The following is a 21,920-nucleotide window of genomic DNA, read 5'->3' as shown; positions in this document are numbered from 1 at the left end:
CTTGAACCCGGGAGGCCGAGGTTGCAGTGAGCCGAGATTGCGCCATTGCACTTTAGCCTGGGCAACAACAGAGAGAGACTCCGTTTCAAAAAAGAAGAAAAGAAAAGAAACCAAATTGAAAACCAGAGAGACCTGTTCTTTGGTTGGAGTTGTGCTGGTTGCCTTGCGGGGCCTTGTAATGAGCTTGGGATGGCGGGCCGCATTAAGAGCATGAGCAGCTCTGTTTCTTGACTGTCCCAAGTCAGGCCCAGGTGAAGAGCTTCAGAGCCATCAACTTTTCACCCACACACAGGACCTGCTACCTCATCCCCAGAAGAAAGAGCGGAGTCCAGGGCTGCCGGCTCCTAGATCTAAGCTCCTGATGCTCACCGTTTCACACCACACAGAGCTCAGGTAACCTGTCCTGAGCATGCAGATGCCCAGATCTGAGCTCTGGCCCTGGTTGAGCCCTACACACGGTGCGATGCTGAGGAGGTGCTGCACCTCTCTGCTCCTCAGGTGGACCCGTCTCCTCTGTGAGGCCACTGGCGTGCAAATCGCTCCCACTCTGCCTGGCACATCAGGCACCCAGTAGACACTGACTTTCTGCTGTTGCACTTCCTCCTGGCAGCTAACCTACCAGACCACATCTCTGCTTTACACATGGGGAAACCCAGGCTCAGAGGGGAAGAGTGCATTGCCCACAAAGAGCAAAAGGTGAACTCAGGTCTGCCTGAGGTCCGAAGCCCGCACCACCTGGGAACACCTGCACCGAGGCAGCTACGTGGCGGTGGCCTCCCCACTCCCTACCTCACCTGGTACTGTTTGAGGACACCATTGACCATAAGCGCTGACTGCTTGTCCACTCTCTCAGTGACAGCGTGGGCCACGGCATAGTAGGACTGCAGGCCACGTGCAAGGGCCTGGGACACGCCATACTCATCATCGACATCTTGCTTGGCGTTCCTGGGAGTGAGATGGAAGTGCCGGGTAAGGACACACGTTCCTATCTGTGACAACGTGCTCGCTCCTGACACAAGCTCTGTGGAGTGGCCCTTTCTGCTGAATGACCTGTGGCCAGCACTGTAAGACACACAGAGGTGCAGCCGGACAGTGTGAGGCCAGGCAGGGCAGCCCGCACTAAGCCTGAGGGGCCCAGACTGGACTCCTGGGAGCTCTGGGCCCTGATTGCATCACCACAGAGCAAGAATTCTATCACTCTGATGGGCATGGCGGCTCATGCCTGTAATCTCAACACTTCGGGAGGCTGAAGCAGGTGGATCCCTTGAGGCCAGGAGATCGAGACAAGCCTGGCCAACATGGTGAAAACCCATCTCTACTACAAAAAACAAAAATCAGGCTGGGCGCGGTGGCTCAGGCCTGTAATCCCAGCACTTTGGGAGGCCGAGGTGGGTGGATCACCTGAGGTCAGGAGTTCTAGACCAGCCTGGCCAACATGGTGAAACCCCGTCTCTACTAAAAATACAAAAATTAGCCGGGCGTGGTGGTGGGCACTTGTAGTCCCAGCTACTCGGGAGGCTGAGGCAGGAGAATGGCATGAACCTGGGAGGCGGAGCTTGCAGTGAGCCGAGATCGCGCCACTGCACTCTAGCCTGGGCGACAGAGCAAGACTCTGTCTCAAAAAAAAAAAAAAAAAAAAAATTAGCCGGGCGTGGTGGCGCATGCCTGTAACCCCAGCTACTCAGGAGGCTGAGGTAAAAGAATCACTTAAGCCCGGGAGGCAGAGGCTGCAGTGAGCCGAGAGATCGAGCCACTGCGCTCCAGCCTGGGTGACTGAGCAAGACTGTCTCAAAACAACAAACAGAATGCTGTCACTTGCCACAGCACAGAAAGACACTCTGCACATAGCCAGACGCTGATCATCATAGAACCCACCCTTTCTAAGAACAATTCATGAGCCTAAAGGTGAAAAGAAACACAGACTGAACAGGTTCATACAAAACCATAACTGTTAAAACTTAGACAATTTGTAATCTAATCTGAATGCTTTTCTTTTAAAAAGTAACTTTGGCCAGGTGCGGTGGCTCACGCCTGTAATCCCAGCACTTTGGGAGGCCGAAGTGGGTAATCACGAGGTCAAGAGATCAAGACCATCCTGGCCAACATAGTGAAACCCCATCTCTACCAAAAACACAAAAATTAGCCGGACATGGTGGCCCGCGCCTGTTGTGCCAGCTACTCGGGAGGCTGAGGCAGGAGAATCACTTGAACCCAGGAGGTAAAGGATGCAGTGAGCCGAGATCGCGCCACTGTACCCCAGCCTGGTGAAAGAGCAAGACTCCATCCCCGCCCCCCCAAAAAAAAAAAGTGACTTTTAGCCACTTACATTTTTTTTTTTTTTGAGATGGAGTCTCCCTCTGTTGCCCAGGCTGGAGTGCAGTGGTGCTATCTCAGCTCACTGCAGCCTCCTCCTCCTCCTCCTCATTTCAAGTGATTCTCCAGTCTCAGCCTCCCAAGTAGCTGGGACTCCAGGTGTACGCCACCACGCCCAGCTAATTTTTGTATTTTTAGTAGAGATGCCGTTTCACCAAGTTGGCTAGGCTGGTCTTGAACTCCTGACCTCAAGTGATCCACCTGCCTTGGCCTCCCAAAGTGCTGGGATTACAGGCCTGAGCCACCACGCCCAGCCCTCACTTGCTTTTTAACAAGATCCATTAATTCCTAACCATAAGCAATGATGAGATTAGTGTGTTAACTGTGATGTGTTACAGGAGCAAAAGATGAGAAATATAACCTAAATGCCTGTCACCAAAGGGCAGCCTACGAAAATGAGAATATAATGTGATGCAGTATGACACTGCACACTGAGGACCGGACTGGAAGCACTCTGCACGGACACAGGATGACCTCCGAGAGGGAAGGTTCAGTGAAAATAACAAGGTGCACACCAATGTACACTGGAGATATGTATGCAAATGAAAAGACAAAAATATGCACATTTTGCTTGCTAATGCAGACAGCATCTCTGGAAGATGACACACGAGGCTGGAAAGTTTCCCCAGGGAGGGTAGTGGAAAGGGAGGGAGCCGGAGAGCAGAAAACGGGGGGAGAAGGGCTTCTCCCGCACACCTGACCGTACCTCGTAAGCATATGGTGAAACATGCGAATGCATTTGCTCTATTAAATCCCTATAAAATACATGAAATGTGAAGTAAATAAATTTGGTCTCTGTGGTTCCACAGTAGCAGCTGGCTGGACAGTGCTGAATGTCAGCTAGGGATGGCTGGGATTCTAGCCACTCCCACCAGCGCCACCTCACAGGAAGCTGGCACAGAACAATGTGTGTCGGGACCCCTTACTCAATGATGTGCCGCGCGTCCACCTCAGAGACGTCATCGCTGTCTGGATCTGGAATCTTCTTCTTCTCCTCCACGGGCAGGGTGGGAGGCTGTGCTGCCTGCGGCTGCTCTTCCTCCTCCTCCTACCAAGAGACAAGCCCATGTCACCTCAGTTCATCCCCCAGAGAAGGGGGACGGGACTCCCATGGGGAGAACACAGTTTCAGAAGCAAGTGATCTTCTTACAGCCCTCACCCCCTCTACCTATCCTGGAATGTGTGATGTTTGTTATTTACATCTTCGTTTTAAAATTATGTATTTATTATTATTATTTTTAATATATGGGAGTCTCAATATGTTGCCCAGATGGCTTTGAACTCCTGAGCTCAAGCGATCATCCTGCCTCAGCCTCCCCAGCAGCTAGAACTACAGCTATGCACCACCATACCCAGCTCAAATGTTTTAAATTTCTGTAGATATGCAGTCTCGTGACATTCCCCGGGCTGGTCTCAAACTCCTGGGCTCAAGCAATCCTCTCGCCTCAGCCTCCCAAGTAGCAAATGCCACCACACTGGCTACATCTTTTTTTTTTTTTTTTTTTTTTTGAGACGAAGTGTCACTCTGTTGCCCAAGCTGGAGTGCAGTGGCGTGATCTCAGCTCACTGCAACCTCCGCCTCTCAGGTTCAAGCGATTCTCTTGCCTCAACCTCCCAAGTAGCTGGGACTACAGGCACGCACCACCATGCCTGGCTAATTTTTGTATTTTTAGTAGAGACGGGGTTTCACTATGTTGGCCAGGCTGGTCTTAAACTCCTGACCTCGTGATCCGCCTGCCTTGGCTTCCCAAAGTGCTGGGATTACAGGCGTGAGCCACTGTGCCCGGCCCAGTAAACCATTTTTGGTTTCCCCACCACAGATTCCCGACACTTCCTTTATTTTGTAATTGTTGAGATGGGGTCTTGCTCTGTCACTCTGGCTGGAGTGCAGTGGTGCTATCTCAGCTCACTGCTACCTCCACCCCCTGGACTTAAGCGATCCTCCCACCTCAGCCTCTCGAGTAGCTGGGACCACGGGCGTGCACTACCAAGTGTGCACTACCACACTTGGCTAATTGTTTTGTATTATTCGTAGAGACAGGGACTCGGTATGTTGCCCAGGCTGGTCTGAAACTCCTGAGCTCAAGAATCTGCCTGCCTCAGCCTCCCAAAGTGCTGGGATTACAGGTATGAGCCACCGCACCCGGCTCCAACACTTCTTTTAAGGCTATCTCAGGGTATTCTGGACTTTCGTTACTAATTAGAAGTAGACTCCATGTCCCTCCTACCCGTTACACAATGAACATTACACGTCTATTCTCTGCTGACCTACTAAAGCAGTTTCTCAGTTGATTCTCTTGGATTTCCTAGGTATTAAATATCTTAGAGCCCACCATCACCCCGGCTAATTTTTGTATTTTTCAGTAGAGACAGGGTTTCGTCATGTTGGCCAGGCTGGTCTCGAACTCCTGACCTCGGATCATCCACCCAGCTTGCACTCCCAAAATGCTGGGATTACAGGCGTGAGACACCGCGCCTGGCTTTAAATATCTTAGAACCAACTTTCAATATTTATTGCTTGTAATTTACTTCTAGCTTTACTGACAAGTCTCAACCATCTACAATATGTCTGATAACACTGGCGACAAGAAGCATCTCAGTTTACTGCAAGTTATCTACAAACTGGTTTAAGCATTCACTTTGCGTCATTTAATGGCTTTCCAGCCTTTACTGGGATTTTGCATAACACATATTGATAACACAGACAAGAATGCATTTCCTTATCTTAAACTATTCTTGTATTGCCATTTACATCCTACAAATACAACACAGTTGATTGTTCCCTCATCTATAATGGAACAGCTACAAAGCTTTAAAAATACGATCTGTAATTAATCTGCTAAATAATTCCAGTGAAAAGCCAGTGGGATTTCCCTTAGGTCACAAAAAATGATTTTATAGATCACTTGGAATAAACAGGTGGTAATAACACCGACATTTTAGGCAAGAAAATCAGAGCTGCTACAGACATGCTGGAATTAAAATAGGAGTGAGACTTTCAGCTAAACCCAAATGAGGAGGTGGGCAAATTTCCTCCCCAAAAGCAACCATAAAGCCGGACAAATTGACAGAGTGAGCATTTCAGAGCTCAGCGAGTTGACCAAAGGTCTACTAGAATCATTGAACCTTAAAAAACTGAACTTCAGGTGGGCAGAGTGGGAGTTTGTAGCACTTTTACTGTGGGCCACTTTCATCTCTTCTGCCTCACAGCTCCGGACACACGAACGTCTTACGGCTGGAGAGCTGCAGGCCATGAGGCTCGGCAGGGAGGTGGAAGGGGCTCAGTCACTTGTAGAAGGAAGCAATGCCCACGCCCAGTGGCACTGCTAATGGAGGTGAGATCAGCCACAGTAGGGAAAAGCGTATCACTGGCTGAGGCTGAGTCTGTGCATATGCAAACAGACGTCAAAGGGCCCAGCAAAGCGTAAGTGCCAGGGAGAACCCGACAATGGCCCAAATGTGGAATGCATCTCCTCATACAACTGAACCATTAGCAGGAGAAACAAGGCGCGGGTCTGAGCACAAACTGTGCCCAATCTTTGGATGACCACTAAGTGACAAAGAAACACTGCCTGCCCCTAAATGAACCAGGAAAAAAATCACGAATAAGATAAAACCAAAAAATGTTTAAAAGAATTGAGGAAATACAGCAGAGGCTACACACACTGCGGGAACCAGATTTCACAGACTTAGCCCCAGGAAATTACTAAACAGACCAGACGCCACCACAACCTCCCAGAGTTTTAAAAGTCAGACCCCAGGGTAGCTAAAGTACGCTTCAACTAAACATGAAGAGGTAAGCAAAAAAATAGAAGAGGCCAGGTGTGGTGGCTCACACCTGTAATCCCAACACTTTGGGAGGCCAAGGCAGGAGGATCACCTGAGGTCAGGAGTTCGAGACCAGCCTGACCAGCATGGTGAAACCCTGTCTCTACTAAAAATACAAAAAAAATTAGCTGGGTTTGGTGGCATGCACCTGTAGCCCCAGGAGGCTGAGGCAGGAGAATCACTTGAACCCGGGAGGCAGAGATTGCAGTGAGCCGAGATTGCTCCACTGCACTCCAGCCTGGGTGACAGAGCGAGACTCTGTCTCAAAAAAAAAAGGCACTATAAAAATAAAAATCTAGGGAAAAAAAAACATTAAACACAAAAGGCAGTAAAGGAGGAACAAAAACAGGAGGCATAGAAAAGAAATAGCAAATGTAAGCCCAATCATATCAGAAATTACAGTAAATATAAATGGGCTTAGAAACTCAGTCAAAAAGCAGTCACTGTCATACTAGCTGAAAATGCAAAACCCATATGCTGTTGTAGATTCAAGTTGAAAGTAAAAGAAGGGAAAAAGATGTACCATGTGAACAATAATCATAAGAGGGTTAGAGTGACTACTCTAACACAGAACAGACTTTAACGCACTGGTTCGTGCCTGTAATCCCAATACTTTGGGAGGCCCAGGTGGGTGGATCGCTTAAGGTCAGCAGTTCGAGACCAGCCTGGCCAACATGGTGGAACCCCATCTCTATTAAAAATATTTTTTAAATTAGCTGGGCATGGTGGCGGGCGCCTGTAATCCCAGCTACCCAGGAGGCTGAGGCAGGAGAATCACTTGAACCCGGGAGGCAGAGGTTGCAGTGAGCGAGATCGTGCCATTGCACTCCATCCTAGGCTATAGAGTGAGACTTTGTCTCAAAAAAAAAAAAAAAAAAAAAAAAAAATCACCAGTCAAGAGTTCAAGACCAGACTGGCCAACATGGTATAACCCTGTCTCTACTAAAAATACAAAAATTAGCCAGGCATGGTGGCAGGTGCCTGAAGTCCCAGCTACTAGGGAGGCTGAGGCAGGAGAATCGCTTGAACACGGGAGGTGGAGGCTGCAGTGAGCCAACATCGCGCCACTGCACTCCAGCCTGGGCAACACAGCAAGTCTCCATTTCAGAACAACAACAAAAAAATCACAAGTCGGACATGGAGGTTCATGTCTGTAATCTCAGCACTTTGGGAGGCTGAGGCAGGTGGATCACTTGAGGTCGGGAGTTTGAGACCAGCCTGGCCAATATGATGAAATCCCATCTCTACTAAACATAAAAACATTAGCTGGACATGGTGGCAGGAGCCTGTAGTCCCAGCTACTTGGGAGGCTGAGACAGGAGAATTGCTTGAACCCGGGAGGTGGAGGTTGCAGTGAGCTGAGATTGCACCAGTGCACTCCAGCCTGGGCGACAGAGCAAGACTCCCCGTTTCAAAAAAAAAAGAAATGGGCAAATGAGGCAGACCATTCCCAGAGAAGGGATGCCAAGCACCCGAAATGCAGCCAGTGTGAAAGAGAAAATGAGTCTTAAATTTTATGTAATGTGACTGATTTAACTTAAAATGGAAACGGTCATATGTCGCCAGAAGCTGCCCTACTGGATACCACAGCTCTAAAGCACCGACTTCAGGCAGGCCTGGGCCCTGCTGTTCCCCGCCCCACAAGATGCCCAGCCAGGCCAGGAGAGGGCCACAACACACAGGGTGGAAGTCACTGCCAGTGGGCACTGAGAGCCTCGAAAGCCAGGAAATGCACTCTTACCTCTTCCTCTTCTTCTGAGCCACTTTCTTCACTATCAGACCTCGGAGCTACTTCATACCTAGAAAAAATATAAGGGCTTTCATACAAATCTGCTCAGAGCCAGCAGAATTCTCTTTCTCTACCAAACCTGCCAGGGATTCAAACAGAAGTAAAATTGCCCCTGGCTGCCACCTCCCTGGAACAAGGCCCACCGAGGACTTGGATCCCCACTGCATCTGGAATGCGAGGCCCAACTCACCCCGGGTTCATCTCGAGCCAGGCCTCCAGCTGCCCGGCTTTGGGGGCATCTGTGCCTGTGAGGATCTTCCCGCTCTCCACATGGATCACCTTCACCGGGAGGTCGCTCATCTGGCTGGTCTCGTCCAGAGGCTGAAAAAGAGTCATTCGTGTGACATTGAGGTTGCAGGGCCTCCAGACCAAAGGCTTACAGAGGCCAAGGTGGGAAGCACCCACTCAACTGTCTGCACAGAAAATGGCAGGCAAACACGGCTAGTGGTGGTGAAAACGCGCAAACCGTATACTCAGTAATCCAGTAAAAATATATAACCCATCAATCTTGGCTGACACTTGTTTCTTCTTTTTTTTTTTTTTTTTTGAGACGGAGTCTCGCTCTGTCACCCAGGCTAGAGTGCAGTGGCGTGATCTTGGCTCACTACAACCTCTGCCTCCTGGGTTCAAGCAATTCTCTGCCTCAGTCTCCCAACACCTGTTTCTTTAAGGTAACTGGCATATACATTGTGATTTTCAAATAGTCCAGACACTCATAGCTGAAAATTCAGGCCGGGCTGGTCTCGAACTCCTGGCCTCATGTGATCCACCCGCCTTGGCCTCCCAAAGTGCTGGGATTCCAGGCGTGAGCCACTATGCTCAGCCCATTTTTATTTATTTTTTATTTATTTATTTTTTTGAGATGGAGTCTCACTCTGTTGCCCAGGCTGGAGTGCAGTAGTGTGGTATCGGCTCACTGCAAGCTCCACCTCCCAGGTTCATGCCATTCTCCTGCCTCAGCCTCCAGAGTAGCTGGGACTACAGGTGCCCATCACCATGCCCAGCTAATTTTTAGTATTTTTAGTGGAGACAGGGTTTCACTGTGTTAGCCAGGATGGTCTCGATCTCCCGACCTCGTGATCTGCCCACCTCGGTCTCCCAAGGCCCATTTTTATTTTTTTAACGAAAACTGAAGAGCATAATGTGGGCTCTCCCCATTCTTCTGTCCTCCAGCCTAAGTTTTTCTCTTCACAGTTGTCCACTGGTATCAGTTTCCTGTCCATCCTTCCAGATCAATTCCATGGATAAGAAACAAGGACTTAAGACGTTTTCACTTTCTCCCTCTTTTTTACACTAATGGTTATATAATTTACGTTCTTTGGACCTTGATTTTTTTTCCCCCACTTATACTCTATTTGTAGACTTCATCAAGGGTCTTCATTCTTTTTTGTTAAAAAGCTAATTGAAATATTTCAAAAATAATTCCTCTTAGCAACAAATATGAAACTCCTCCTGTTGAGATTCAATGGATAAACATTTTCTCCCTCATTGATTCTTGTATATTTCCTAGAGAAAACTTCCACGATGGGGAAAAAGTTCTTGGTTTAAATTTTGGTTTTCATCTTCCAGGAATTTATAACTACCTGCAAAACTGCTGCGCTCATAGTCCACACAGCGGAGGGATATCAGTCTCTACGCGCTAAAAGCTCACCCACAAAGCGGCCACCACAGAGGGTCACAGCAACCTCTTACCCCAACAATGGGCTCTGCAAGCTGCCTCAGTCAGGGACTTTCAACTCCACATCCTCTCTGGGATCACTGGGAGGAGCGGTCAAAGATGCCGATTGCTGCATGCCTCCCCCACACCCAAAATTCTGATTGAACTCCTCTGGAGTAAGGCTTGGGCATCCTTGCTTTTTTAAATTTTTAATTTACTTTTTATTTTTTGGAGACAGGCTCAGTACCATGGTTATTCACAGGTGTGATCACAGCCTCAAAGCCCTGGGCTCAAGTGATCTGCCTACCTTTGGCTCCCAAGCAGCTGGGATCACAAGTGCACACCTCCATGCCCAGGTAATTATTTTATTTTTTGGAGAGACAGAGTCTCCCTATGTTGCCCAGGCTGGTTTTGAACTCCTGGACTAAAGCAATCCTCCCACCTCAGCCTCCTGAGCAGCTGCAACGACAGGCACACGCCTTCACGCCCAGCTACTACTTAGAAAAAGGTCCCCAGAGGATCACTTGAGCCCAGGACATCGAGGCTGCAGTAAGCCATGACCTCACCACTGGACTCCAGCCTGGACAACAGAGAGACCCTGTCTCAAATAATAGTAGTAATAATAATAGAGAGCTCCCCAGATGACTAGAACACACAACAGAGGCTGAGTACCACTGGCCGAGAACAAGGAAAACCCACAAGCAGCAGCTAGTGCCGGTGCCTGTTCTCAACACTCCACGGGACAGGCAGCCACAGCAGGACTGAGCACAAGCACTCGCTTCATGCACTTTCCCACTTCATGACTTTTTTTTTTTTTTTTGAGACAGAGTCTCACTCTGTCGCCCAGGCTGGAGTGCAGTGGTGCGATCCGCCTCCCGGGTTTAAGAGATTCTCCTGCCTCAGCCTCCCAGTAGCTGGGACTACAGGAGCCTGCCACCACGCCCAGCTAATTTTTGTATTTTTAGTAGAGACACGGTTTCACCATACTGGCCAGACTGGTCTCGAACTCCCGACCTCGTGATCTGCCTGCCTCGGCCTCCCAAAGTGCTGGGATTACAGACGTGAGCCACCGCACCTGGCCCATGACTTTTTTCTTGAGTCCTCCAGATGGCTCCAGAACTGTGAGACAGAACTGGCTGACAGAGAGAGACCCTGTCTCAAGTAATAAAAAGCTCCCCAGGCTGCAATGCAGTGGTACAAACACAGTACACTGCAGCCTGGACCTCCTGGGCTAAATTATCCTCCCACCTCAGCCTCTCGAGTAGGTGGGACTACAGGCGTGCGCACCAAGCCTGGTTAATTTTTTGTAGAGATGAGGTTTCACCATGTTGCTCAGGCTGGTTTCGAACTCCTGGGCTCAAGCGATCCACCCACCTTAGCATCCCAAACTGCTGGGATTATAGGCATGAGCCACCACGCCTGGCCCAAAGTAACTTCTTTTTTTTTTTTTCTGAGACAGAATCTCGCTCTGTCACCCAGGCTGGAGTGCAGTGGCCACGAACCTGGCTCACTGCAACCTCCATCTCTCAGATTCAACCGATTCTCCTGCCTCAGCCTCCCAAGTAGCTGGGACTACAGGTGTGTGCCACCATACCTGGCTAATTTTTTGTATTTTTAGCAGAGACGAGGTTTCACTATGTTGGCCAGGCTGGTCTTGAACTCTTGACCTTAGGTGATCCGCCTGCCTTGGCCTCCCAAAGTGCTGGGATTACAGGCGTGAGCCACCGCACCTGGCCCCAGTACCTTTTGAACACAGTATTTGGAACACATATCCTGAGGTAGAGGAACTCTATAAATACTGAACTCTAACTAGGAGACTTCTGCATAGAGATGTCCATTAGCACTTTGGAACGTAGTTTCTGTGTATTCTAGAATGCAGCAGGTAAGTAAGCCTATTATTGCTAATGGAAATCAGGTTCCTGATTTCAGAATTATGGAAAGGCGGAAAGGATAAAATTAACCCTCTGCTGTTGGATTAGAATTGGAGGTGTCAGTATAACCTCAAGATTTTTTTTGCGTGTGAGATAGAGGGTCTCACTGTCTTCACCAGGCTGGAGTGCAATGGTGAGATCACAGCTCACTACAGCCTCAAACTCTTGGACTCAAGTGATCCTCCCACCTCAGCCTCTCGAGTAGCTGGGACCACAGGTGCATGCCACTACACCCGACTAATTTCTAAAATTTTTTATAGAGACAAGGTTTTGCCATATTGCCCACACTGGTCTCGAACTCCTGGGTCAACTGGTCCTCCCATTTTGGCCTCCCAAAGTACTGGGAATACAGGCATGAGCCACCATGCCCAGCCACAAGTTTTAATATATACAAACAGCAATGCAGATGAGTATGTGTACACACATCTATTTCCCAGATCTGGCTGCTCAGAGGGCCTAGAAGCAGTGATGGCCCACTAGCAGGAAGCACCCCCAAAGTCAGATCTTGGCATGTAAATATTCTTCTGTAATAAAACGAAATACAGCCAGGCACAGTGGCTCATGTCTGTAATCCTAGCACTTTGGGAGGCCAAGGCAGGTGGATTGCTTGAGCTCAGGAGTTCGAGACTAGCCTGGGCAACATGGTGAAACCCTGTCTCTACAAAAAAATACTGAACACTTAACCAGGCATGGTGGCGTGCGCCTGTAGCCCCAGGTACTCCGGAGGCTGAGGTGGGAGGATTGCTTCAGTCCAGGAGGTTGAGACTACAGTGAGCCATGACTGCACCACTGCACACTCCAGCCTGGGTGACACAGGTAGACCCCGTCTTGACAAAAAAAAAAAAAAAAAAAAAAGGGAACCAGGACTCCCTGGAGAAAGAGCTGGCTCCAGGAAGCTCAGGCAGGGAAAGCAGAAGAAAAGTCTGATGAGGAAGGAAGTGCTCCAGGAATGGTGGGCACATACCAAAAGTGAACAGGAGCCAATGGCAAGGGGCTCCTACTGGCTAAAGCTAAATGACCAAAAGAAATCATTTTAAAGGATCACAATCCATTTACTCAACTAAACAAGAATCCATAAGTCTACACCAGGGGTTGGCAGACCATGGCCACAGGACTAACAGGACCAAAGAGAAAGATTTTCCTACTGTAGAAAAACAAACAAATCAACGCAGAAACAACCATGGAACTAAAAGTCACCATCCTGTAGCCATCACAGCAAAAACTGATACAGGCGGGAAAAAAAAAAAAAAAAAAAAAAGATACTAAAAGGAGTAGCTGGAATTCTGAGGAGTTACAACATAGTTACGGAGTCTCAAGTATCTCCCTACAGGGTACTTACTGATTACAAAAGAAAAAAACAGTAACTGGACAGTGGAGATCCCTTGGCAGGGGTTCAAAGTCAGCATCATCAGTGACCTTATTTGCTAACCTCTGCCATGCACTCTCGATGTGACACCCTGAGAGGGACCCAGGGCCATGTTGGGTCTGCCTGCCAGAGACACATAACCCAACTCTAACCACAAGGAACATCAGACAAACCAAAGTCCAGGGCCACTGGATGACACAGCTGGCCTGAAGCTAAGCCTGGTGGCTCACGCCTATAATCACAGCCTTTGGAAGGCCGAGGTGGGAGGATCACTTGAGCCCAGGAGTTCAAGACCAGCCTGGGCAACATAAGACCCCATCTCTGCAAAAAAACAAACACACACACACACACACACACACACACGGAGCTCTTTAAGACTGAAGCTGACTAAAGGGACCTCCACTAAATGTGACCCGGGATTCTCTGCTGCTGTGAAGACAACTGGAAAAACTGGCCAAACCTCATATAAAGGCCTGTAGATTGGATAACAGTGCTGTACCAATGTTCACCTCCTGTGTCCGTCACCTCGGTACAGTGTGCAGAAACAACCTTGTCTTTATGAAGTAGAGAATGAATTACATGGAGATAAGGCGCTGTCATGTCTGCATTTGACTCTCAAAGAGTTTAGGAAAAAACATAGGTGAAGGCCAGGTGCGGGAGCTCATGCCTATAATCCTAACACTTTGGGAGGCTGAGGCAGGAGGATGCCTGAGCCCAGGAATTGGAGACCAGCCTGAAAAACATAGGGAACCCCCGTCTCTATAGAAAATAAACTTTAAAAAATTAGGCCAGGCGTGGTGGCTCATGCCTGAATCCTGGCACTTTGGGAGGCTGAGGCGGGTGGATCACTTGAGGTCAGGAGTTCAAGACCAGCCTGGCCAACATGGTGAAACCCCGTCTCTACTAAAAATACAAAAACTGGCTGGCCATGGTGGATCAAGCCTGTAATCCCAGCACCTTGGGAGGCCGATGTTCACAAGGTCAGGAGATTGAAACCATCCTGGCTAACACGGTGAAACCCCATCTCTACTAAAAACACAGAAAATTAGCCGGGCGCGGTAGCGAGTGCCTGTAGCCCCGCTACTCGGGAGGCTGAGACAGGAGAATGGCGTGAACCCAGGAGGCGGAGCTTGCAGTGAGCAGAGATCGTGCCATTGCACTCCAGCCTGTGTGACAGAACGAGACTCCGTCTAAAATAAATAAATAAAAATAAAATTAGTTGGACGTGGTGGCGGATGCCTATAATCCCAGCTACTCAGGAGGCTGAGGCAGGAGAATTGATTGAACTCGCAGGGCAGAGGCTGCAATGAGCCAAGATTGCACCACTTTACTCTAGCCTGGGCAAAAGAGCAAAGCTCCATCTCAAAAAAAAAAAAAAAAAAAAAAAGAACTTAGCTGGGTGTGGTGGGGCATAACCGTAATCCCAGCTACTCGGAAGGGTAGGATCACTTGAGTCCGGAGGTCAAGGCTGCAGTGAGCCACGCGCCACTGCAATCCAGCCTGGGTGACAGAGAGACCCTGTCTCAAAGAAACAAAACAAAACACAAAAACGTGAAAATGGAGACTCTGGGTGAAGAACACACAGGACATCTCTGGATGGTTCTTGCGCCTCTCCTGTAAGTCGGACGTTACAACAAAGTAAAACCTGAAAGATGAATCCTGTGGCACATGCATAGAAAAAGGTCTGGAAGAAAACACAACGTGTGGGATGTGGGGGTGGGTGGCATGGGCGTCAGAGGACACCCTGGGATTCTCACCGTCATCATATATCATTGTTCGTAATTTTAAAAGAACATAGGTTTTAAAGTCTGAAACAGACCAACGCCTTAGGGCTAGCTTGGTACTTCCACAAAAAACCCTGCTTCCTCACCTCGCCATCTGGCCCGATGGCAGGCGTCTGTCCTTCTGCATTTTCTGCCTTCTGGAAATAGAGAGAGACAAGGTCAGGCCCTGACCCGCCAGGCTGAGGCCACACACGTGAAGACGGCTGCTCCTATCCCACCCGCGGCGGGCGCCATGCCAGGCCCAGCACACCTTCTTTTTCTTTTTCTTCTTTTTCTCCTTGGCGACCTGGGCGGCCTTGTGCTGCCGCACCAGCTCCGTGAGGTTAGCCACGTACTCGTCTGTCTGCTGCAAGAGGTAGGCCAGGCGCTTGTCCTTCTTCTGGTCGATGAGCTTGCGGTACCCCTCCTCATCTTCAGCCTACAAAAGCATGGGGGTTACTGCAATGTGGTGGCACAATGTGCACGTCTGTGAGCACCCATGGCCAGTCAATCCAGAGGCGCACTGAGGGCGTGCGTGGCTCATGCGGGTGCCGTGCCACCAGCCCTTCACACGGCAATTGACTCCTCATTCAGGAATCATTTCCTCAAAACCTACCAAGGGCTAGGTTCCAAGGGCACCTGCTAGGCAGACGGTCCCGCCAGGAGCCATTTACAGAGGCCATGAGCCAGTCCTACCCACTCTGTCCACGAAACACACCCCAAACCCAAAGCCTTCTCTCTACCAAGTCCAAGGTGCATCCCTCCCACCAACTCCTACAGCAGCCCCCCACCTTTCTAAGAATACATCAAATCACATCACCCCACAGCCAAAACCCTCCCAGGTGAGGCTCCCCTTCATGATCAGAACTCAACCCAGAGTCGTCCCAATGGTCTGAAAGGTCCCACGTCCCACCTGCCCCTGTAAGCTCTGACCTCACCTCCTGCCCCACACGACACTGTTCTGGGAGCCCAGGGCTACCGGCTGTCCCTGGCACATGGCTGCCTGCCACCTCAACCTTTGTCCGCACTGCCTGGGGCTCCTCCCCTGGGTCTCTGCGTTTGTGCATCAGGGCCACCCTTTGGGCCTCTGTTCCGAGGCTTTTACCTACTACCCTGTCCCTCCCCTTCCACTCCACTCCCCTCCTCACTGTAGCGGTCACCATCCACTACTCTGTTTGCTTCATTCGCGTATCTGCCCCTCAAGCACAACCAGGAGCCCCCCCCCGACAAGGGCAGGGGCCATGTCCCCGTACACAGAGCAGCACCTGGCCCAGAACACGCTGCCAATATCTGTCCAACCAGCGACTCAGCCACAAATAAATGGTCAGAGATGTTTATGCTAGGGGTGGGGGGTCTCGATCACACCACCTGGCTCTCACAGAACGAGGGGAGGGGGCACCACCTCCATTTTCCAGAGAACACAGAGGAGCCGGCTAAGTGGCCTGAGGTCACACAAGTCATTCTGATGATCAGAGGAATCAGCAAATATCCGAGCCCAGGACTGACTCCCAAGCCCGCGCCTGCTCTTTTCCCTCCGTCCCACCTCTAACTCCCAGCTGTGAAATGCCTTGGCGTAACCCTGGGGAGCGACCCCTGGAGCCCGCAGTACCAGCTACACGTGTAGAAGAGCGCAGGTCAAGAAGGCAGGACCATACCATGAGCCTCCGCATGCGCTCCTTCTCGATCCGCTCGTTCTCTTTCTTCTGCTCCCGCTCTGTGTTGGCGTGGTACGTGGCCACTGCCTTGGTCAGCTTCTGGATTTTGCCTGTGACCGATCTGTGATATTCCTTGAAATCCTTGGCATGCTGGAGAATGCTATTGAGGTATTCCTGCAGGAACGCACAAAAGAGAAGGCTGACCCTTCGGCAGTATGGCGGACACATCTCCCCGCAAGGCTTGTTTAAAACCTAGAATATTGGCCTGTAATCCCAGCATTTTGGGAGGCAGAGGAGGGCAGATCACGAGGTCAAGAGATCGAGATCATCCTGGCTAACACGGTGAAACCCCGTCTCTACTAAAAATACAAATAAAAAAATTAGGGCTGGGCGCAGTGGCTCACGCCTGTAATCCCAGCACTTTGGGAGGCCGAGGAGGGCGGATCATGAGGTCAGGAGATCAAGACCATGGTGAAACCCCATCTCTACTAAAAAAAAAAATACAAAAAATTAGCCAGGCATGGTGACGGGCGCCTGTAGTCCCAGCTACTCAGGAGGCTGAGGCAGGAGAATGGCGTGAACCCGGGAGGTAGAGCTTGCAGTGAGCCGAGATTGCGCCACTGCACTCCAGCCTGGGCGACAGAGCGAGACTCCGTCTCAAAAAAAAAAACAACCAAAAAAAAAAAAAAAAAAAACTAAGCACTGGCAACTGTGGGTGGGAAAGGCCCTCGAACACAGCAGGTAGGCACACAGGGCAGTCGACTTGCAGGGCAGCGTGGCACCGATATGAAATGCCTCAAAAATGCTTCCAACCCTCCACCCAACTTATTCCATCACTACAAATTTATTTTAAGGAAATATCAGAGACCAGCGTCAAAATGTTCAAGCCAAGAATTCCCGTCCTAGCACGATTTTTAATTTTCAAAAGCTGAAATATGCTGCATGTCCTCAAACAGGAAAAAGGTGACATAAATGATTAGATCCTGGACACACTGAAATGGAATAGTGTAGACATCAAAAGTCATGTTTCCGTAATACTTAAAAACAAAGCGATGTGGCCAGGAGCAGTGGCTCACACCTGTAATTCCAGCACTTTGGGAGGCCAAGGCAGGCAGATCACTTGAGGTCAGGAGTTCAAGACCAGCCTGGCCAACAGGGTGGATCCCCATCTCTACTAAAAGTACAAAAATTAGCCAGGTGTGGTGGTGCACGCCTGTAATTCCAGCTGCTCAGGTGGCTGAGGCAGGAGAATCGCTTGAACCCAGAAGACAGAGGCTACAGTGAGTGGAGATCGTGCCACTGAACTCCAGCCTGGGCAACAGAGTGAGATTCTGACTCAAAAAAAAAAGCAAAGTTTTAGAAAAAATTTAAAAAGGGCTATTTAACATTGTATTAATATACAAGAGAAAAGGCTGAAATAATATTAAAAAAATGTTGGCGGCCAGGAGCAGCAGCTCACGTCTGTAATCCCAGCACTTTGGGAAGCCGAGGCAGGCAGATCACGAGGTCAACAGTTTGAGACCAGCAGCCTGGCCAACATAGTGAAACCTCATCTCTACTAAAAATATAAAAAATTAGCCAGGCGTGGTGGCAGGTGCCTGTAGTCCCAGCTACTTGGGAGGCTGAGGCAGGAAAATCGCTTGAACCCAGGAGGCAGAGGTTGCGGTGAGCCGAGATTGCACCACTGCACTCCAGCCTGGGCAACAAGAATGAAACTCTGTCTCAAAAAAACAAAAAAACAAACAGGTGTGGTGGTGCACACCTGTAATCCCAACTACTCGGGAGGCTGAGGCAGGAGAATCCCTTGAACCCGGGAGGCAGAGATTGCAGTGAGCCAAGATCATGCCATTGCACTCCAGTCCGGGTGACAAGAGCGAAACTCCATCTCAACAAAAAAAAAAAAAAAAAAAAAAAATGTTGGCCAGGCACGGGGGATTATGCCTGCAGTCTTAGCACTTTGAGAGGCCAAGGCGGACAGATCACTTGAGGTCAGGAATTCGAAACCTGCCTGACCAACGTGGTGAAACCCCGTCTCTACTAAAAATACAAAAAAAATGTTAGCCAGGCATGGTGGCAGCTGCCTGTAATCCCAGCTACTAGGTAGGCTGAGGCAGGAAAACTGCTTGAACCCAGGAGACGGAGGTTGCAGTGAGCCGAGACTGCACCACTGCACTCCAGCCTGGGCGACACAACAAGACTCTCCATCTCAAAAAAAAAAAAAAAAAAGTTAACAGAGATTGCCATGTTGACTGTCTAGATTATTTTACACTACATCAATAAGATATTAATTATAGAAAATGTCTAGAAAATCTATAAATGACCAAATTAGCACAATCATCCCCAAATCCTTACTTGATTTTAGATTTGAAGATTTCCGTCTTACCGATTCATCTTGGGAAACCCTGAGTCAGATCACTCCCTGCGCTGCCCAGAACCCTCTATGGCTCCCACTTCACTCAGAGCAAACGCCCAAATCCTCCATGCAGCTCACAAGGCCCTGCATCACCTGCCCGTCACCTCCCTGCGCTCCCCTCCTCCAGCTCTCCCCGCCACTCACTCTTCTCTGGCCACATGCAGTTCCTTGCTTTCCACAGAAAACACAGGCACATTCCAGCCCCAGGGCCCTTGCACCTTCTCCTTTTCCCAGAAAGCTCTTTCCCACAGATCTGTGTGGCTCCCTCCCTTGGGGGTCTGCCCAGATGTCACCTCCAAAAGAAAGAACTCCCCCAACATCAGGTCTACAACAGCCCGTTCCTTCCTCTCTACCCCGGCTTGATTTTTCTTTGTGCCCTGTCACCTTCCAGATGTGCTACGCGTGGATTTCATCACTATCTTCTCCCTACCATTGGGTTTTTACACCAATACGCTCTCAGTGCCTAGAATACTGTTACGATGAGCAAAAGAGAGAGACAAGCAGCATGTTTAGGAACAAAGCAAACACAGCCCCATGGCAACTGCTGGACAAGCCAGGCAGCCAGGTGGGCAGGCTGCAGGGCCTTGGGGCCACCGGGGCGTACCTGGTGTTTCTGCCGGCGCTTGCGCTCCTGCTCGATCTTCTGCTGCTTCTCCAGCTTCTCAGTGATGCGCGCCTCGCGCAGGGACTGGCGCTTGCTGCGCTTGTAGGCCTTAGCATTGAGGGCTGTCTCCAGCGCTGTGTCCCTCCGCATGCACACCACCACCTCCTGGCGCAGCTATAGGAGGGAAGAGGACAAGCCCACGCACTGCACGGCTCTGTGGCATCCACAATGACGCACACACACACGGTGACGTCACATACTACACCGCTAAAGGAGCATTGTAAGTGCCTTACACACCCAGTCTGTGTGTGCAGGGGACGTCTAGTAGGTGCCCCCGGGCAGGGCGAGCACAGGACAGAAGGTGATCACTTCTGGACACCCAGCTGGGGGTCCTCTCGGACCTCCAGCTTGCCTCCCCTCTACCACACACACATCTTCTTAGGAGTCATTCAGAAGTATAGCACCCTTGGCTGGGTGTGGTGGCTGAACATCAGTAATCCCAACACTTTGGGAGGCCAAGGTGGGAGGACTGCTCAAGCCCAGGAGTTTGAGACCAACCTGGGCAACATGGAGAGACTCACTTCTACAAAAACTAAAAGAAAAATTAACTAGGTGGCCAGGAGCGGTGGCTCATGCCTGTAATCCCAGCACTTTGGGAGGCTGAGGCAGGTGGATAGCTTGAGCTCAGGAGTTCGAGACCAGCCTGGGCGACATGGCGAAACCCTGTGTCTATTAAAAATACAAAAACCAGGCCCGCGCGGTGGCTCATGCCTGTAATCCCAGCACTTTGGGAGGCCGAGGCAGGAGGATCACCTGAGGTCAGGAGTGCAAGACCAGCCTGGCCAACATGGTGAAACACTGTCTCTACTAAAAATACAAAAATTAGCCAGGCGTGGGGCACGTGCCTGTAATCCCAGTTACTCAGGAGGCTGAGGTGGGAGAATCACTTGAACCTGGAAGGCAGAGGTTGCAGTGAGCCAAGATCGTGCCACTGCACTTCAAAAAAATCAGCCCGGCATGGTGGTGCACACCTGTAATCCCAGCTACTCAGTGGCTGAGACAGGAAAATCACTTGAACCACAGACGCAGAGGCCGCAGTAGGGTGAGATAGCACCACTGCACTCCAGCCTGGGTGACAGAGTGAGACCCTGTTTCAAAAAAAAGAAAAATATACCAGGTGTAATGGTGCACACCTATAGTCCCAGCTACTCAGGAGGCTGAAGTGGGAGGATGACATGAGCGTGGGAGGCCAAGTTTGCAGTGAGCTGTCATCTCTCCACTGCACTCCAGGGTCTAAGTACAGCACCCTCAGAAATAGACCCATGCAGGATGGCACGTGGTGGCTCATGCCTGTAATCCCAGCACTTTGGGAGGCCAAGGCAGGCAGATCATTTGAGGTCAAGAGTTTGAGACCAGCCTGGCCAATATGGTGAAACCCTGTCTCTACTAAAAATATAAAAATTAGGCACGGTGGCACACGCTTGTAATCCCAGCTACTTGGGAGGCTGAGGCAGAAGAATTGCTTGATCCCAGGAGGTGTACGCTGCAGTGAGCAGAGTTTGTGCCACTGCACTCCAGCCTAGGTGACAGAGCAAGACTGTTTCCAAAAAAAAAAAAAAAGAAAGGGAAAGGAAGAAAGAAGCCCATGCAAGTCTGCTTCAAGGAGGCAAATGCTTTGGGGTAGTGAGGTCCACGTCCCCAGCACTGCACAGGCTGCGAGAGGAAGGCTCTGCAATGAGTGAGTGCCCATGGGTGGCCACGGCTGCTTTTCACAGCCCAGGCGGGTGTAATACTAGCCAGGCAAGCCGTACTTGGAGCCTTAGCAGCAGTGTTGGTGACAAAGGCCCTTTTCGGAAAGCTGCGGCTGTGCCAGCACCCACCTGCCTCTGGAAGTTCAGCAGCCTGAGGGCCTTGAGCTCAATGGTCGCTTTGGTTCGCAAATCCCCGGCCAGGGACCCGGGAAGGTTTTCAAGTTCCTGAATTCGGTGTGCGATGCGAGCCTGCAGCCTGGGAGCAGAGACAAGGAGCAAAGGTGGTGAGAGGCTTGCCAGGGCACCCAGTTACAGCCGGAGCTGCAGGGGATCCATCCCTCGAGGGAGGCAGGCGCTGGTCATGAGGCAACAGATGCCTCAGAAGAGGATGCTGGCCGCAGGGCACAGCAGAGAGGGAGATAGCCCAGGGCACTCCTCAGGACCGGGCCTCAGGGGACAGCAAACAAGATTCCTGATAGGCGCGCCCAGGTCATGCCTTTTCAGTGGTGTGAGCCAGGTTCTGGCGTCAGGCGGGCCAGGGTTTTCATGCAGCCCTGGCATGGATGAGGCGCAGGGCAGTGGCAATCTATTTCAACTGCACACCTCAGCATTCTCATCTTAAAACTGAGGCGACCCCTTGGAGTGACCCTAGAGGCTTGGTCTGAAGCTTACGAAGGTTACATGGGAAGGTTATGTGGGCTAATTCTCTTAATCAGTCTTTCTGCACATACTCATTGAGCACCAACTGTATGCCAGGGACCATTCTAAGTGCAGGGCCTTAGCACTAAAC

The 21,920-nt window shown here is 50.3% G+C and overlaps 1 protein-coding gene across 13 annotated transcripts in view; it reads right to left on the bottom strand.

Annotated features, from left to right (window-relative positions):
• SMARCA4 (SWI/SNF related, matrix associated, actin dependent regulator of chromatin, subfamily a, member 4) overlaps nucleotides 1-21,920 on the bottom strand; it is a 100,643-nt gene that overhangs the window by 51,367 nt on the left and 27,356 nt on the right. For all 13 annotated transcript variants that reach the window (XM_054539676.2, XM_054539680.2, XM_054539681.2 and 10 more), the window contains exons 7-15: nucleotides 21,260-21,386; nucleotides 19,380-19,553; nucleotides 16,363-16,536; nucleotides 14,979-15,146; nucleotides 14,815-14,865; nucleotides 8,181-8,311; nucleotides 7,943-8,000; nucleotides 3,300-3,421; nucleotides 795-945 (exon numbers count right to left, since the gene is read on the bottom strand). In XM_054539676.2, the coding sequence (XP_054395651.1) occupies nucleotides 795-945; nucleotides 3,300-3,421; nucleotides 7,943-8,000; nucleotides 8,181-8,311; nucleotides 14,815-14,865; nucleotides 14,979-15,146; nucleotides 16,363-16,536; nucleotides 19,380-19,553; nucleotides 21,260-21,386 (1,156 nt within the window). The remainder of the gene's footprint in view (nucleotides 1-794; nucleotides 946-3,299; nucleotides 3,422-7,942; nucleotides 8,001-8,180; nucleotides 8,312-14,814; nucleotides 14,866-14,978; nucleotides 15,147-16,362; nucleotides 16,537-19,379; nucleotides 19,554-21,259; nucleotides 21,387-21,920) is intronic.

The sequence above is a fragment of the Pongo abelii genome, chromosome 20, assembly GCF_028885655.2.
Source record: "Pongo abelii isolate AG06213 chromosome 20, NHGRI_mPonAbe1-v2.0_pri, whole genome shotgun sequence".
NCBI lineage: Eukaryota > Metazoa > Chordata > Mammalia > Primates > Hominidae > Pongo > Pongo abelii.
This window is presented reverse-complemented; position numbering and strand designations above follow the sequence as displayed.